The sequence below is a fragment of the Vulpes vulpes genome, chromosome 12 (assembly GCF_048418805.1).
Source record: "Vulpes vulpes isolate BD-2025 chromosome 12, VulVul3, whole genome shotgun sequence".
NCBI lineage: Eukaryota > Metazoa > Chordata > Mammalia > Carnivora > Canidae > Vulpes > Vulpes vulpes.
In genome coordinates this window covers 156,847,332-156,865,481 of record NC_132791.1, presented here as the reverse complement: position 1 = coordinate 156,865,481, position 18,150 = coordinate 156,847,332, and the positions used below count along the sequence as shown (strand labels likewise).

Genomic DNA, 18,150 nt, shown 5'->3' with positions numbered 1-18,150 from the left:
GAGCCGAACAAAGATAAAAGAGTCTGCCTCGTTGGTAGTAAGCATCTCATCAGTGGGGGTGCGTGAGCATAGCATTTGGTTCGCACAATGTGACAAGAGCTCTAATGGAGGCTGTTTATGAGCCTGTCTTCTCCCCTGGACTGTTAGGCTGTCCAGGGCTAGGACCAGACTGAGGAATCTCACTTTCCTGTGCCCAGCTCAGAGAAGACGTGGAGACAGTTTGATGACTTGATCAGCATGGGCCAAGGGACTCAAGAGGAAAATGAGAAACAGCTGAGTTTAAAGTCTCTCTGGGCTGGATCTCTTCAGGAAAAGGACTTGTGACAGAAGTGTCCTGGCCTGGGTTCTACACTCAGAGGCAGCTCCCTTTCCGTATCTGTGAAATGGGAATTGGCCTTTCTGAGATGGCCTGGGTGAAACTCCAGATATTATTGACAGATGGACCCACTGGACAGGCTTCAGCCTTGAGACTTGGGGCCATCACCTGGGGGGGGGGGGTCCGAGGGCAACAGCTATGTGGCAGTGGCTAGCCAACCAGTTGGCATCCATGCTGTGTGACATACTGATGCTTTGTTGTATGGGAGGAAGTTGACCTTGATCAACTAACTCCCCGTCACTGGGAGCTCAGACACCCCAAGAAAAAGGTGATGGAAAGGTTGACCAGCTTGGTGGGGCTGTGGAAGTCCTAGAGCCCTGGCAAGGTGTCTGGAGACCTGTGAGTCCAGCCTTTGCCCCTCTCCCACTTGCTGAGTGACCTGGTGGGCACCCCTCCTCTGTCTCCTGGCTTTGAGCCTGTGACCCTAGGAGCCCATCCTGAGCCCTTACACATCCCTTGATTTGATGGATTTCTTCATCTAATAACCCTGGCTAGAACCTCTAGCCAGGTTCCATTTGATCCATCTATAGGATCAAATCCATCAAAGTGGATTGTTGAGGAATCACTCTACTCTGCTGGTGGTAGCTATAGAACTGAACAAAATAATGAAGGTTAGTTTGGAGGAGGTAGGATTCAGAGATTCAGTTTGTTCTAGTAAAAAAGAGGTGGGACCTCAGGGTCCAGTAGACCTCTCTGGTGCTTTGAGCCTAGATTTCCTCTTTCCTTCTCTCTAGATTGTTTCAAGATAGAATGAGTTAACATATGTCAGGTGGCTGGAACACAGCAATAATAAACTACCGTAATGCGTAACGAGCAAGTCCTGGACATTGGGGCATGGACCATAGAGGATGTCTTGACCCTCGAGTGATGGCTTTGCTTTTTTTTTTTTTTTAACGATTTTATTTATTTATTTATTTATTTATTTATTTATTTATTCATGATAGAGAGAGAGAGAGAGAGAGAGAGAGAGGCAGAGACACAGGCAGAGGGAGAAGCAGGCTCCACGCCGGGAGCCCAACGCCGGACTTGATCCCGGGACTCCAGGATTGCGCCCTGCGCCAAAGGCAGGCGCCAAACCGCTGAGCCATGGCTTTGCTTTTAACACAGTCAGGCCTATCAGTTGGCAGGGTCACGTTCTATTTGTTCCTGCAATGGCAGAGTTTTCTCTCCCAAATTATCAACCTATGCAGGGAGATGTTAAGAGCAGTGCCCATCCCTGGGTATATGTCCAATGGCCATCAAAAGGAAAGTCTGTTTCAAGAGAACATTAAATGAGCAGAAAGAAGGTGAGGGAGAAGGCAGAAATTTGCAAGCTATGAGAAGGGAGGTCATGTTGGGGACACTTCTGGGTGCTGGGCCCTGAAGCACATTTCCAGAAACCTATCTCATCAGGCAGATATAAGAATTCTTGGAGCAGCCTCAAATTCTTTTTAGAACAAAGTAAGGTATAATGAATTACTCAACTGCTGAATTGATAGGTGGTGGCTGCCTCCCCTCCCCCAACACCGTGGCTCTCCATGGTTGCCCAGTGCTGGGGCCGCATCTGGTTTCTTACCTGCTCCTCAGTACACCTTAAGTGTGACCATGGTTTCCCATTTCTCAGGTGAGGGCGTGGAGGCCCAGAGACAGCTTGTCCAAGGCTGCAGAGCCAGGATTTGAGTCAAAGTCACAAACCCAGAGTAGACAGGCCAGGGTCTTCTGACCAGGGAGGCCCCTGCCCAAGACAGCCTGGGGGTATGTGAGTCTTGGGAATCCTGAGATCAGATCCACCGCCAAATTGCCACATGTCCCTAGTCAATCAGAACATCCTTCTGGGTCTCAGTGTCCCCACTTGCAACATGAAGGTTGGTTTAGAGTTTTGGACAGACTACTTGGGGCATCTAATAGGCAGTCCTCAAATGGAGGCAACATGGTTCTATTTCTTGAGCACCTACTATGTGATAGTGTAGCCCCATCTAATCTGCAGGCTGGGGGAGGGCCGTCGTCCCACCTCACAGAATAGAAACCCAGACTCAATAAGGTGACCTGCCTCCAGCCCCATTTAGAACGTTTCAGGAGACACCAGAGCCCCTGCTGCCAACATCCTAGCCCTCCCCATCTTTTGAGAGCCACAAGCTTCTTGAACCTCAGTTTCTCCATCAGTAAAAAGAGTGGCGTGTGCCCGTCATATTCCAGGCCTCTTTGGGGTGGAACCATCTAGCAAAGCCAGGCTCCGGGGAGACGGTGGCACAACACGCAGCGCCTTGCTTGGCCTGGCAGACGGCCTCGTGCAGGACTCAGTGCCTGCACTCTGGGGCTGTCCTCCACTCCTTCTTTGCTTCCTGGCAGGAGAAACCCCTGGACTGCTTTTCTGGGGGCTCAGGCTCTAGTCCCCCCTGCCCAGTGCCACCTCAGGTTGCTCACTGCCTGATGGTAGAGGCGAGACTGACATAGAGGAAATCTGACGTGAGGGCAAAGTGCCAAACGTGGGTGGAAACACCACCACCAAGTTGCCACATGTCCCCAGTCAATCAGAACAGCCCCTCACGAGGCAGGTCTCTGGTTCCCCCCCAGCCCTCGGTCCCCCAGGTGGTCACTGGGATGGACTCCCAATCCCGGGAACGCATCACAAGGCGCCCCAGCACGTTGGGGATTGCAAAGTGCGGGGCCGCAGAGGTTGGCCAGGGGCGGGGGCTTCACAGGCAGGAGGACATGAGCCCGGAGCCTGGCTGGGTGGTTTACTTCACCTCTTGCGCCATCAGCCTTCTCATCTGCAAACCGGGGCTGATGGCAGGCCGTGGCCTGCAGGGCCGGGAAGGTTCAAGAGCGCCCCGCCCAACATCAGCGGGGCGTTAGTGGGGCCTCTGGGCCAGTGTCCCGCCCTCCCTGCGTGCACCCGAGCCCCGTGGGGACACTTCCACACGCAGGAGCCCTGCCTTCCCTCGGAGAGCCACCCCGCTGCTCAGAGGTGGGGTCCATGTGAGGAGGTGGAAACTCGCGGGTGATGCCAACGTGTGCTCCGGGGGGGAGAAGACGGTCGGCTGTCGGCCGCGCATCTGGCCCACGGGGCGACGGAGCTGTCCCGGCCACAGCCTGCCCCTCTCTGCGACCTAACCTCTTCTCTCGTAAATCCCCACCATCCCTCTGCGCTGCCCCCCAGGGGGCCAGTCTGAACCTTTGAGCCTCGGTTTCCCCATCTGGGAGGGGAGATGCTGGCGAGGTGCTGTCCCGCCTGTGGCCTGGCCGCCTTCCAGATTCCAAGGCCGGCGGAACTCGCGGCTCCAGCTCGCAGCCCCGGGCCAGCACGGCTCTCTCGTCGCAGCCTCCAGACAAGGTGTGGTGTCTCACCCGCGGGCTCCTAGTGGAGGGAAACACGAGAGCAGCGGCCCCCACCACGGCGGCCCCTTCCTGCCCGCCCGGGCTGCCCGAATGTCAGGTCAGCCCGCCGCGAACCTCTGGGAACATTTTTAGGCGGTAACCCCAGCCTCGGCCCCCTGCTTTCCCTGCGGCTGCGCAGTTGATCACCTGGACACACACTGTCCCAAGGCCAGCCTCAGGCATGATGTTGGGGTGGCGGCCCCCGCTACCGACTGGGCAGGCAGGAGACAGCTGCCATCTCAGGTTGGGCCCGAGAAGCCTCTGAAAGTTGTGCAGTCCGGCCCTTGATTCAGGGACAGGACGGTTCATAGCTGCCTGCCCACCTTTGCTTGCATACACCTTGGGGCGGGGAGCTCACTTCATCCTCAGAGCAGTCCATTCTGCTTTAGAGGGCTTCTGCTTTTAGAAATCTGAGATTTGCCTCCAACCCCACCCTCTAGGGCCCCAGCCTGCCTGGGGGTCTCCCACTATAGTCAGAATCCTGTCTCCAGGGCACTCTGCAGAGCTGTGGGATCATGCTCCAAGTCCCCCCGAGTCTCCTGTACTCTGAGGCATATACCTCCAGCACCTGCACCACCCTCAGGTGTGATGTGTCCTGGCCCTTGTTCTGCACGGACATTTATCCGTCACTGGCAAGTTCATCTGAAGAGCCAACGGTGTGCCAGGCCCTGTGCTGGGTCCTGGGGACACAAGGTCTCCAGCGTGGCTCCTGCTCTGACCTGATAGTCCCACAGTAATGGTGAAGCCCCAGACCTTCCTCCAGGGCCGTGTCTGAATCTGCCTCCTTTGTACCCAACGAGGCTGCCAGGTGAGCAAGGCAATCCCAGTCTGGCCACTCTGGGCCTGGGTCAGTCTTTTTTTTTGGAAAATGTCAAACATACCATAAAGTACAGAGAATCCTACAAGCAGCTCCAGAGAACGGTACAGTGGGCCTGTCTTCTGGCTCCAACATTTTCAACGGGAGGCAAAGCCTGTGTCCATCCCCTCCACACCCCCACTGTCCCCACTGAAACCTGGCTGCCTCCCCTTGCTCCGACCAAACCCAACACCGTGGCCCATGCTCCTGGCCTTGTGGGAGCCCAGGAGCCCCACCGTCCTGCAGACACAGGGCACAGCTCCTTGGTGGGGAGGCCCAACTCCTCACCGGCCCCTTGGCGGGCCTTCTGCAGGGTCTGGGGCACCGAGGCCCGGGGGGCCCCTGGAAACAAACTAAAGCCTTTTGGCTCCGCAGCGGCAGCCTTTCCTTCCTGGTTCACGTCCCGTCTGCGTTTCCCTCCAGAGACACCATTGCTTAGGAACCTCTAAGCCCCGGGCAGGCCTGACGCCAGGCGAGTACATAAACTGGGACTCGTAAAAGCCTTACGGTTCCCTGTGGACGGCGGAGAAGGGGCGCTCCGCGGGGGCGTTGAGGGGTGGTGCCCGGGGCTGCGGCCACAGTCCTGCTCCAGAAGGCCAGCTCTGCCCTCAGCCGTGGACACAGGATGGGCTGGTCACATGTGCCTGGCGGGGGCCTGCTGCATGGTTCTATCAGAGCCGTGGGCAGGGGACATGCAGGTGCTCGGGGCACCGACGGGATGTGGCGGGCAGAGTGCCCCCTGGGACCCTGAGGCCTGGCCACTGCTGGTCACCGACCTGCTCCAGAGGCTTGGCTGTGTCCCACTCCCGGGACGGGTCTTCTCTTCTGGAAAAAGAGGGCGGGACGGGCGGGAGCCGAGCATCGCCTGCCGCGGCCCTGAGCTGCCCGGCTCTCAGGCCCTGGGCGCCCGCTGCGTGTGTGTTGGGGGCGGGGGTGCTGGGCAGTCAGCACTGAGGGGGGGAGCAGACCTACTTCCTGAGGTTCCAGCTCCCTGCACAACACTGGGGGCAGGGGGTCCTGGGGGATAAAGTGGGCCTGGCACCCCTGGCTTCCCCTTGCCTGGTGGCCCAGTCTCCATGTCCCCGGGGTTTCTCCATCCCTGGAGGCAGGGGGGCGGAGCCCGTGGGCCTCTTGTTCTCATGGTCTGGATCCTGGGGGACCCCAAGGGCCAGCAGTACCAGAGAATCTGGAGTCAGAGGGAGTCCAGGCCGATCCAGGGATGGGGACTCCCCGTGCCCATGAAGGGCAGAAGGGGGATCTGGGTATCCACTCTCCCCAGAGACCCTGGCAGGTGGCTGAGGGTGGGGTCGAGTGGCCACAGGCCCCTGCCCCAAGGCCCAGTCCCACCGTCACCCCTCTGGGATCCCCTTTATGGTCTCCTCTCCCCACCGTCACTAGGGCCCTATGCAGTGAGGGAAGAGTCAGCGAAGAGGGGGCGAGGCAAGGAGAACAGGGCACAGAAGAGAGACCCGCAGTTTAAAGAGAGTGAGGGAAAGACATGAGGAAAAAATGAGACACAAGGAGTGAGGAAGAGGGGAAGGAGAGAGATGGGGGAACAAAGGGCTCTGCAGAGACAGGGAGACAGAGGGGGTGGGTGGAGGGGCAGAGGACTGCTGGGGGGCCAGGAGGGCAGTGAGGGAAAGCAGACAGGGCCAGGGAACAATGGAAGATGGGGGATGGGGGATGGAGGACAGGAGACAGAGGGCCGGAAGAAATGAAAGGACAGGGGACAGGGGGACAGAGGACAGGGGCAAGGGGGATGGAGGATAGGGGGGCAGGGGGACAGAGGACAGGGGAAAGGGGGATGAAATACAGGGGGATGGAGGACGAGGGACGGAAGATGGGAGACAGAGGGCCTGGAAGAGATGAAAGACAGACAGGGGGACAGGAGACAGGAGACAGAGGGCCCCGACAGAGACAGGCACAAGGCAGGGTGGGAGGTGGGCCAGTCTCCGCCTGGGCTGGACAAAGGGCAGGGCTGCAGGGGCTGCCCGGAGGGGCTGGGCTGGAGGGACTGTGTGGTCACCGGCAGCCCCGGGCATAGGCCTGTCTTCTCAGTCCCCCTCGCGGCGGGGGGGGGGGGGGGGGGGTTCTTGACAGACTGAGGCCCCTGCCCTACAGACCCTGCGGGGCCCCACGTAGGGTTCATGCCCCAGGGCCTCCCCAGGTAAGAGATGCTGACCGGGCCCCTGACCCGAAGGCCTGAGCGAGGGTGGCTGGTCACCACCCCGCCGTGCGACAGCAGCATGCTCCCGGCACGTGGCCAGGGCGCAAGAGGGGCCGCGGTTCTCAGGGTTTTCCACACCAGGGACGACGCAAGCGTGTCCAGGAAGGGAGCTGGGCCCAGTGTCTCAGTGGGTCCTGCAGGGCCGCCCTCTGCTGTGCCCACTGCACTGGCCTGGGGCCTGGGGCGTGCGGGCGGGAAGGCCTCGCCTGCAGGGACGGGACAGTCACGGTCACAGCTCAGGGGCAGGACGAAGCCTCTGTGACTGAGTCCCCACGGTGCCGCCTTTGCCTTCGTCTCCCGCTTACTTGTCCGTCTTTTCTTCCTCCTTTGTTTCTCTTCGGCTTTGCCTTCCCATCTCCCTCGCTCAGAAACTAAATGGGATCCAACTGGCAGCTCCCTGTGTGTCCTGCTCGAGGCTCAGCCCTTCATTAACAGAAATATGTGCTCATTGTGCAGCTTAACTCTGCTTATCTGGAGTGGATGACGTGCTTACAGGGATGGGCAGTACCGATTCCCCTGCGCCTCTGACCTAATTAGTTCCAGAAAGCCGGGGGAGGATGGGACTAGGGGGCTGGGGCGCCTGGCCGTCAGGAGGCCCGGGTCCTCATCTCAGATGCCCATGTGCGGTGCGACATCAGGCCACAATGTCCCTGCCAGGGGCCTGGCTTGGGCCTGCTCGGGGGGCAGGAGGTGGGAGCCCGGTTGCCGCCAGTCCTCCAGGGCTGGAAGCACAGCCAGTGACAGTGCGTGCTCTGTAGCCTGACCCCCAGGTTTGAGTCCCTGCCCTGCCACCTGCCGGCTATGCCATGTGGGCAGGTGACTTCCCTTCCGGGCCCCGCAGTCTCTGCATCTGTAACATGGGGAAACTGTCGGGTGGGCCCTGGTGGCAGGCAAACAAGGGATGGTACAGTGCCCTGACTTTCCTAAGGGTGGGAGCACTTCCAGTCCCCAGCCTGTGCCTGAAGACAGGGGACGGGGGCTGCTGCCGTGACCTGCAGTGTGGACGGCCATGTGGCTGGAGCCGGGGCCTTGAGTGAGGACAGCGCCCACCCACAGAGAGCTCTTGCTCTGCCCCTTCCTCCCATGCTGGGCTCCTCAGTGGCTGGGGCCAGAGGGCAGGGAGCCCCGACACAGGCCCTGCAGGTCGGCTTTGGACACAGAGCAGCACTCACGGCTTCCCCTTGAGGGGACAGACGGGGCACCTACACAAGTGGCAGTCTTGGTTCTTCCATCACTTGGCTGGAGGCTTCTCTGAACCTGTTTTCTTCTCCATAAAGAAGGGATGGGGGTGCCTGGTGGTGTGGTTGGTTAAGCGTCCCGCTCTTGGTTTCAGCTCAGGTTGTGATCTTGGGGTTGTGGGGTTGAGCCCCGTGTTAGGCTCTGCGCTCGGTGTAGAACCTGCTGGAGAGTCTTGCTCTGCCCCTCCCCCACCCCGCTCTCTGTCTCCAAAATAAATAAATAAATCTTTAAAAAAAAAAGAGAGAAGGGATCGATTGGATCTTTCCATCTTGCCTTGCCTACCTGCCCCAAGCCATGTGGGACAAAGAGGCGTTCCTTTGAGCTGGGTTTGAATCCTGACGGCTCCACCTGTCCTAAACAGGGGCAGGAAGCTCCTCCACAGAGCAGCCCGAGGAGGAGGGCCCAGCACACAACAGGTTTGCAGTAAAAAGACTTCCCTTGCTTCATTTTTCTGCAGCAGAGCTGAGGCAGAAGTTTTCCTGGAGGACTTTTTACCTGGTGACCTTCAGGCTGACACAGTGAGATGTGGGACCCTGTCCAGGCCATCGGCACAGGCCTGGATGATGGGGAGGGAGACAGGCAGGGCAGGATGGAACTCCCAGTGGGGCTCCACGCCTTCAGAACTGGCTTCCTCCCCGCCTCCCAGCCTGCCTGGGCTGTGGGGTGGGGATGTGCGTCCCAGGGATGGTCTCAGAGCCTGGGCCCTGCCATCAGGAGGCCGCTTGGGCTCCTGTGTCTGGAAGGCCTGCCTCCCTCCCACGGCCTTCCCTGTTGACCTGAAGCCAGCGCCGGATGGAATCGTGTTCTTCCACCAGCTGAGAAGTCAGTGCAGACAGCAAGTCTAGGCCAGGTGATCTGGGTCCCAATTTGAGACCTAGCCTTGGTCTGCTCACCTGCATTGAGGTGTGGCCCTGGGACCGGCACGTGGTGCAGGCCTCCCAGCCCTCCCCCACCCCCCCACTCCCGGCTCCATGACACACCCCTCCACCGAGCTGCTGGTCTCGGCCTCGACGCTGACTCATAGGCGGAACCAGGCCCCCGTCTTGTTTCCAGTTTTTAATGTTTTTCTTGTAAAACCCAAAATATAAAACTGGAAGGGGAATGGAAAACAACTTCTGTACATGTTATATACACGAGGTCTGTGATTTCAAAACCATTGGGGCGAGGAAAGGAAAACACAGTCAAGAGAATGTCGCAGGTCACGGATCCTGCAGGCACCTCGGAGCACCCAGCTCGGGCTTGGGCGATCCTTCCCGGCCAGCACAGGGCAGCCGCTGCAGACCTGGTGCCCTGAGTTTGTGGGGAGCTTTGGCCCGGTTGCTCAGGCTGGGTGCACGGAGGGTGGGAATGGGTGGCTAGTGGGCAAGGTAGTGTCTGTGGTGCAGGGCGGGCAGGTGCGGGCAGGCCTTCCTTCAGGTGTCCGTGTAGATGGACGGGATGTGACTCAGGCAGTGGTCAAAGGCCCCGTTGGGGAAGAAGCTGCAGTCCTCGGGGCCACTGGATGCAATGTCTTCGGATGGCTGTGGTGGCAGCGCCGTGGGGCACGGGGCATCGGCCAGGGCCTCGTAGCCTGTGGGTACAGTGGGGAACAGGGTCCAGGCTGCAGGACACAGGGGCTAGGCCTCATCATCTTTTCCCAGCCCCCCAGCCGCAGCCTCCTGCCCAGGGTCGCTGGTCAGCAGGGCCGCTCTGAGCCCCTGCTCTCAGCAGGGGGGCTGGCAGTGGGGAGACGCACCAGGCCCTCACAAGGGCCCCAGGGCAGTGGGAGACAGCTGGCGGGCTCGGGGCAGCCTGTCAGCCAGGGCCGGATGGCAGGGCAAAGCGTGGGGAAGCAAGGGGTGGGTGAGCATGGTTCCTCCTCGTGGGGGCAGAGGGAACCCAGCCCCTGCACACCCCTTCACATTCCTTCACCTGGCCACACACAGGAAACCCCAAACAGAGCAGCATTCCCCGGGCTCTCAGGGCTCTCGAAGCCTCTCACGTAAGCTTCTCAGCAATTCCGAGAAGCAGGAGTCATCACCCCATTTTACAGCTGAGAAGACCGGCTCACACAGGCCAAGACACTTGTCCAAGGTCACCTGCTCATTGGTGGGATAACTGGGATTCGAACCCAGATCCACCTGGGATAGCAGGTAGCAGGGGAGAAGGGGTGCACGGGCAGGGAAGCTGACTCTGGCCCCCCGGAGTTAGTTATTTCTGCTGCTCCACCAAGAAGTCCTGCCATGGGCTGGACAGAGCAGAGGGAGGATGAGGGCGTGAGACCTGGCAGTGCTGGGAACGGTGGCCAGTGCCTTGGCACACACCAACCCGTATGTGTGCAAACATGGGGCACACACACCCACACACACCCTGAGATTGGGTCCCCATCTGCCTGTGACACATGTATGTGACATGCGTCCATCCACAGATGTCCTTACGCAGTGCTTGAACACAGTCTGTGCACACAGAAGGGGGTCGGGGGATGGGTTCAGGGTAGCACAACGTGTGTACAGATGGGAATAGGGGACAGGGAACATGTGGGTGCACATGATGGGGCATGAACATCAGCACAGGCGTGATGCACACACACGTGGGCAGACCTGGGCACATGTGCCCTGTGAGCTCCTTAAATACGGGGGCTCTCCCTGCTTGGAACCCACCCGTGCTGGCCCTATTCCGTGCACAGGCACACGCAGACGTGCACTGCAGGGTATGAAGAAAGACAGGGCAGCCGTGTGTGAACAGAACACACGGATCCACACGCGGACAGACCTGCAGGTTTTGGTGTGCCTGTCAATGGCCTTGTCACTGTCCCTACGTTCCCAGACCTCTACCCCCGCAGCACACGCTGCCACGGCCACCCCAGAGGCCTCTGGGATAGCGTCAGGCTCCCCTCTGTCTGTGGCCCCCATGCTGCCCAGGCCCTTTGGCCCTAGCTGGACGCAGGCCTGGAGGCTGATGTGGGAGGTGGGGGGCTTGGCTTAGGAGCTCGCCGAGGGTCCAGGGTCTGGCCGCACCCATGTGACACCCCTACTCTGATGGGCACCACCTGCTGCTCCAAGCCTGATCCCACCCCGGGCTATGGGCCACCCTCCGCTCCCACTGGCCACCTCCCTCGCAGCGGGGGCTTCACCGCGGACCCTTGGGGGACACGGACATGGCCCAAGAACAGGCACAACCCACAGGCTCCGTCCTTTCCCAGTCTGACCACTCTGGCCCCGGTTCCCAGATATGTAGACAGAGGTCAGCTCTGTCACTTTCCCTGCTGTGGCCCCAGGGTCTGCAGCCGAGCCTGGCACACAGTAGGTGCTCAATATTTAAAGGGAAACATCAACTGACAAGCTCCCAGTCGGATTCTTCTCTGTGTTCGGGACCCACCAGAGGGCAGGCACATATCGGCCATGTGACGAGGCAGGCAGGATGCAAATCCCAGTTTTGTGGGGGCCCGGGACCTCCGTGAGCCTCATTTCCCCTCCTGTGAAGCAGGGAGGCCTCCACCTCCCCAGGCTGTCCCAAGGCTCCCGGGGTAGGGGTGGGCCTCGGCAGGGGGTCAGGGAAGGGCGGCATGCAGTGGGGCTTACCTGTGGCAGGTAGAGGCACACCGAGGCTGTGGTAGCCGTTGGGCCGCAGGGGGTTGAACCCGTGGGCCTCCCCGGCCAGGCCGTCCCCGCCCGCCGCCGGCTCGGCTGTCCGGTAGCAGTCGCCATAGGGGAAGCGGTTCTGGACGGAGTGGAAGGTGCCCTGGTGCCCTGCAGGAGGGGTGGCCGGGCCGCGTCAACGCGGGGGGAGGCCCTGGGCCCCTTCCCCAGCTCTGCCTGGCACTGGGCGGTGCAGGGAAGAGCGGCCTCACGCGGCCCACCTGCCTGCAGGCATTCGTGGCTGATGCTGCTCAGGTAGGGATGGCGGGGGGCCCGTCCCCCCGGAGGTGCTGCTGGCTCACCTTCCTCCAGGCACCCCGCCAGTTGCCAGCGCTGTTCCCTCTGCTGGGAGAGCCCTTCCACACCCCGCACGGAATCTCCCCCGGGAAGTGCCCTCCCCCACTAGGCGTGCTGGGTCACCTGGCTCCTGGCTCAGTGCTCCCTGGTGATTCCGAGTCCCCACCCACCTCCCTCTGCTCTCCGATACCCCAGCAGGAGTAGGTGGGTGTACGTGGAGGGCACCACCCCGCCCCCGCCCTGAGCTCACCTTGTGGACTGGGCAGAGGTGCTGGGGGAGGGCTCTGGAAGGGCGGGTAGGGTGGCTTGCCAGGGAGTGTGGGGAAGGGCTGGCCCCCGGGGGAATGGCTCTGAGAGGACGGTGGCAGTGGTGGTGGCCCGAGCCCCTTCAGTGGGCTGACCATGGGTGACAGGAGGCCGGGCCCCAACCTGGAGAGAACAGAGACAGTTATCAGTAGGATAGGCCCTGGGGCCTGTGGGGGCCAGAGGCACGGTGGCTGCTTGCTTGCTTCCCTCCAGTGACGCTGCGCTCACTACCTGAGCTGCTCTTACTTAAGACAACACAGAAGAGGATGCTTTTACTTCTGATCGTGTTCAAACTGTAATGAAATCTGAATGTCCTCTGAGCTTGAGAGGCCAAAGAAATAGTAAAGAACTTCTATGTGGTATTGACGACTGGCCATCAGCTGGACCTTCAAGTCGACAGAACCGTGTTTAAACCCCATCTGCTCTCACTGGCTGCACGACTTTGGACAAAGATGCTTCATGTCTCTGAGCCTCGCTCTGGGCCCGGGGTTGCCGTGTTCTCCCTCTGGCACACGGGACCTCTTCTGACCCAGGTAAAGTACCAGCCACCCCCGCTGGCTCCTGCCGCCCCCTGCACTCGCTGCTCTGGCCCAGGAATGGGAGCACCGATGCCCTGGCAGCCCCTCAGCAGAACGGCCCATGGCACCACCAGTCACCACCTGTGAAGCCTCTGCCTCACCTCACAGATCACAGGTCTGTCTCAAAACGCCAAGGTTCAGAGAGGGGCCTCACCCAGCAGTCCTGGCCTCACAGGTTAGGATGAGGGTACAATTAAGTAAATCAAAGTAGTCAAAGAACCCAACGCCTAAGGTCAGATTCTTAGCCACTCCATGGATCATCAACATCATTATAAAGATGTAGGGAAGGAAAACTGAGGTCTAAGTTGGGCTTCCTTCCCTTGCACAGTGTGCTTTCAGGGACCTTCTGTCTCCATCCCTGGACTTGCATACCTCCTCTGATGGGGGGCTCACCACCTCCCTTCATACAGAGCCTGAGGGGGTGCAGGCCTGAGCCTGTGCTCCCTGGAAGCCCATGTTCTGGACTGAGGCCACAGCAGCTGAGAGCTGTGCAGTTACCCTGAACTCAGCTGAGCCCCTGCAGGTCGTCTAACTGGACTGCATGTCAATGCAGACCAGGTTCCTTCCTCGTGCTGCCACCTCAGCCTTTGGGGTCTGCTCACAGAAACCAGCCTGGCCCTGGGGGCCCTGGGGATCTGGGGGCTCTGGGGGCCGGGCTGAAGGCTCACAGCCTATAGAGCACACATGCACACTGCAGAGAGGCGGGGGGAGTTCAGCACGTCCATCTTCTTGCTGGCCTTTGTGGATCTGTTGGACTGTCTGCGTGAACACACCCCACAAGTTCAGTGTCACAGCTACAAGTGATTGCTTCAGGCCAGGACTACGACCCTTGCTTACCCTCTGAAATACGATGTGTTAAGGGGACAGATCAGTGCCTTTCTCTGAGGGAAGCAAGACTATCTTGAAACAGAGAAAGATTTGGGGAGAGACTGGTGGGCTCCATGTCTGTGGCTCTGTTAGGACTCCCTTCTGCTCCCTCCAGCCTGGGCATCCTTCGGTCTCTGCCCCCCTGCTGTGCAGCCTTTATTCAATATCTGGACCCCCACCTCTGTGGGGAGGCAGAAGGCAGGAGGGGTGGGGCTCTATGCTGGATCCCCGGTCCTCAGCCTGACATCTAACACATGGGAGGTACCCCCTTGGCCTCAAGGTAATGAACAGAATCCACACCAAAGCTCTGGGGCTTCTCATTAGCATCACCGTTAATATCTTTAGGCTTCTCTCACGGGACCTGTAGGCGGGACAAGGTTTACCGCTGTGTCTATCGGCTGTGGAGGGCCCAGCATAAGGTGGGTGTCCTCACAGCCAGTTCTCCAGCTGAGGCTTGGCTGCAGCACGGCCAGAAAGGCGGATGGTCCTCCTGTAGGCCTGCCGCGTGCTGCCCACCTGCCTTACATCCACCCCCTCCTGGCACCCACACCCGGCTCCTCCCTGACATCGTCGGTCCCCTCCCCTGGAAGCCCCCCACGGGCCAGGTCCCCACCTCTCCGGCGCTCCGTGCTCAGCACTGGGCCTGGCACACGGCAAACAGCTGATAAATACTAACAAATGGGTTTCTTAATCGCTCAGCTACAAAACCCAGAGATTAACAGCATTGCAGAATTAAGGAGAACCAGATCTAAGGGGTGTGTGTGTGGGGGGAGAGACATGCATTCTCAACGTTTGTTTTTCCTGTCTCAAACCTGCCATAAATTCACATTTGCCACCTTCACAGCCAGTGAAATTAAACAGAACACGACTCTCTCTGCAGCAGACATGAGGCTGAGGTTACGCTGCTCTACCTGAACTCTTTTAAAAGGAAAAAAGATCATCTGGAGCTCCTCTTCTGAGTCATGCAAATGATTCCTAAATCAAATATTTTTGCTTCAATTGGAACCTATAAAAATTAATATAAAACCTCACTGGCTTGGCAGACTGAGAGCTTCAGACCTCGTATGGGGCTGGGGGAAAAAAAAAAACGCCCTTTTCGGCGTCTTCTCTGAGCCAGGGTAAATAAATTTGGTCATGAAGTCAGGCCCTCTTAGCATATTTTCGAGTGAATCAGATAATTCTGTCAAGCTATTTAAACGTCCCAGCAAACCACCGGGGAGCCGCGAGTGGCCTTCCCTGTTGACTTTGGCAGGAAGGGGAGGCTGAAGGCCTTTCCCTCCAACTTGCTCCTCTTCTCAGGGGCTGAAAAAAGAAACCCATTCAAGCTGGGCCCGGGCCTGGTGTCAGGCTGGAGGGCCCTCCTCTCCCTCAGCCCCGCCGAAGGAGCCTGGGTGCCTGGCCGGTGGGGGTGACTCGAGCCCTCACTCCCAGGCACGGGCGGGTGGACGGCAGGCTGGGCCATCCTGGTCTTGTCATCACTCTGCCTCTCGCTGCAGGAATTCTTGACGGGCACTTATGCAGGCGGCAGGCAGGTGATGAATGAGGCGGAGCAGAGTGCACAGGCCTGAGCGGGGAAAGGTCTCTGTGGTTTATTTTAGTTTGCTTGGAGATATTTTTGGGCTGGCTGGTGGGTGAACAGGTGGCCTGAGCCGGCGGGTGGGGGTTGGGGGTGGAAGGGGTCCAGGGACTTAGTGTCTATGGAACCTGCACCAGGTGACACGTACAATGCCAGGCATGGCTGCTTCTCATCACCATCCTAGAGGAGGATACTTTAATACCCAATCTACAGAGGAGGAAACTGAGGGTAAGGAGGCCTGGTTCTCTGGTCGCCTTTTGCAGCCCCCCAGGCTGCCTCTTCGTGGCTCTCCACCCACTCACCGCAGTCTTTCTCTGCTCCATGAACGACACTTCTGCCTACGCAGGGCCTCCTCCTCTCCCCACCCGGGAGAGTTTCCCTGAGGCCTGCTAATGCCATGGCACTAACGCCTCCTGGTGGTCCTCCTCCCCACCCACCAGCCCTGGCTCAGGCCGCCATCCACCCACATGCGATGCTGTCCCTGGCCACCAGCCCCACAACACAGCCACACCGTCCTTCCCACACTGACCACATCGCTGCTCAGCACCCTTCGGATACAGTCCACCACAGGCCATGTGATCTGGCCCTGGTGACCTCCCTCCTGAGCTCGTCACCCCACACGAAGGGGCCTGTTTCCCAGAACCACCAAGCTCTCACCACGTCTACACTCTCGCTGCTCCTTCTCCCAATCTCTCCACTCAGTCAACTGCTATCTCACTTTGGAGGCCTGGCCTAGCACCACCTCCAGGAAGCCTTCCCTGACACTGTCTTCCACTGCACTGGATTCTCCTCTGGGTTTCCACAGCCCCTCCGGCTCCTTTCCTCAGAGTACCCGGCCCGCATGGTCAGTCCCTGTGGGTCTATCTCCCCTCCTCATGGCTAGCTTCTCGAGGGCTGGGGTCACTGGTGGCTCCAGCTCTGGGCCCAGGGCCTGCCCACACCAGGGGCTTGAGAACTGGGTGCTGAGTGAACGGCTGAGTGAGTAGCAGAAGGAGCCGAGTTAGGAGCCCTGAATAACAAATCTGGTGATGAAGCCAGGCTGGCCCCAGGCACAGGCAGGCCAATGCTAAGGCCATGGGGCGTGGGGAGGAAGGGCAGGGGAGGAGGAAGGTCCTTAGGCCAGGCCTCGGGGGACAAGTCTGATCAAGTCCTGCTAGCGGTAAGTGAAAGTGGCAGGGAGGGCAGGCAGTGGGGCCATGTGACCTTCCTCTGCCCATCTGCAAGGAAAACAGATTTTGGCCACACCAGGGGCCAGCAATTAGCACATTTACCATTTCCAGCAAATTAAGTGGCCACAATGGGAACCACATTGAATACAGGAAGAGGCCGCTCCTCCTTGCAGTGATGCTGCAGTACCAGCCCCTGGACAGCCCCAGTAGTCAGGGCAGCGACCCCAGCTGCAATGGCCAGAAGCAGGGGTGAGGGCCAGATGAACACCTCTGGAGTGGGCAGCAGGCCGTCTGCTCACCAAACACATGGCATGGGCCTAAGAGAACCCAGAGTGAGGCTGCCAAGGAGGCCTAGTATAGGAGTCCAGAAAATGGGGGTTGGGGGGTGAGGGTGGGCAGCACAGTGCCTTCCCTGGGTGCCCTCACGGGGCAGGAGGAAGGTAGGAGGTGAAGCATCCAGAAGTCCAGGTGCCAATACCATCGACCTGATGGGTGGCTGTGAGGTGCCAGTGAAACTATGCACAGAAGGTGTTTGGTACAGAGTGCAGTACACAGTAAGTGCTGCATAAATGCTCATTATTCTCATTATCAGTAACAATCATAGCGTGTGCAGGATGCCTGCCCTCATCTGCCTCCCATCCAGGTGCCTGCTTACTGTCCCAGAGGACTGGCTTGTTGTACGTACCCATCCCTGGTGCTCTCGGCCGTGGGTAGAGGGGACAGATGGAGGTGGGAACTGGTGGTGGCATCCAGCGCGTGGTGCCTGGAAGGGACATCGTGCATGGGGGGCAGGATGCCTGATGCGAGCCCGTTGTGGGAGGTGATGGAGCCAGGATACACACCTGCAGGAAAGCAAACGAGTATCCCTGGGCTTCGGCCACTCCCCAGAGGTGGCTGTGAGCAACCCAGGAGTGTGTGCCTGCTGACGGACAGAGAAGACTCAAAGGGGAACCAGCAAGGTCCTACTAACAGAAGGTCGGCAGCCCAAATAGGGAGATGCTCCCTCTGTTTATGCCCCAGCTGCAGGGCTGTGTGTAGGGCTGAGGCCTATCCTGGAAGCAGAGGTGAACTGACCAGGGGTTGTCAGAAGCATTCATGCTCAGGCTGCATGTGTGTGCACATGTATGCACATGATCACACGGGGCATGCATGCACGTTTGGGGATGGGGGGTTGTATGGAGCGTGCGGCCTCACGTCTCTGGGACTGCTCTGGGAAAGAAGAGGCTTGTTTTGTGTAGCCTCAGAAGCAGACAGGGATCCTGGAATGGAGAGCAGCTTGAGAGAAACTGAGGGCTCGGCCTACTTCTCATAGGAGAGCTGCTGTAAGGTCCTGCCTTTGCAGGAAATGAGCTACTCATCTCCAGAGGTGTGCAAACACAGCCTGGATGTCCACTGTGAGGGGTTCCAAAGAGAGTGATTGTGCTAGCTGGATGGCAGGCTGGCCTAGGAGACCTATGAGAAGGGATGCCGCAGATGGTTGTACAGGCTGTACACTACACAAGGGTCCTGATTGAGGAGAGGGGGCAGCCATACTCTAATCTACAATTCTAAATCTCTAGGAGACCCCTGCAGGGTGATGCCACCTTTTATCACCTTTGACTCCCCAGGGTCTTACCCTTGTTAAGGTAGGTGGGAGATGAATCAAATGGGGGACATTAGGTCATAGTCAGGTGTTGCTCCCTGGG

The 18,150-nt window shown here is 59.2% G+C and overlaps 1 protein-coding gene across 2 annotated transcripts in view; it reads right to left on the bottom strand.

Moving 5' to 3' along the window:
- Nucleotides 1-9,096: 9,096 nt before the first annotated feature.
- Nucleotides 9,097-18,150, bottom strand: part of GLIS1 (GLIS family zinc finger 1) — a 231,280-nt gene continuing 222,226 nt past the window's right edge. For both annotated transcript variants that reach the window (XM_072730867.1, XM_072730868.1), the window contains 4 exons: nt 17,151-17,307; nt 12,220-12,398; nt 11,616-11,783; nt 9,097-9,625 (listed from right to left, as the gene is read on the bottom strand). In XM_072730867.1, the coding sequence (XP_072586968.1) occupies nt 9,468-9,625; nt 11,616-11,783; nt 12,220-12,398; nt 17,151-17,307 (662 nt within the window). In that variant the 3' untranslated portion in view covers nt 9,097-9,467. The remainder of the gene's footprint in view (nt 9,626-11,615; nt 11,784-12,219; nt 12,399-17,150; nt 17,308-18,150) is intronic.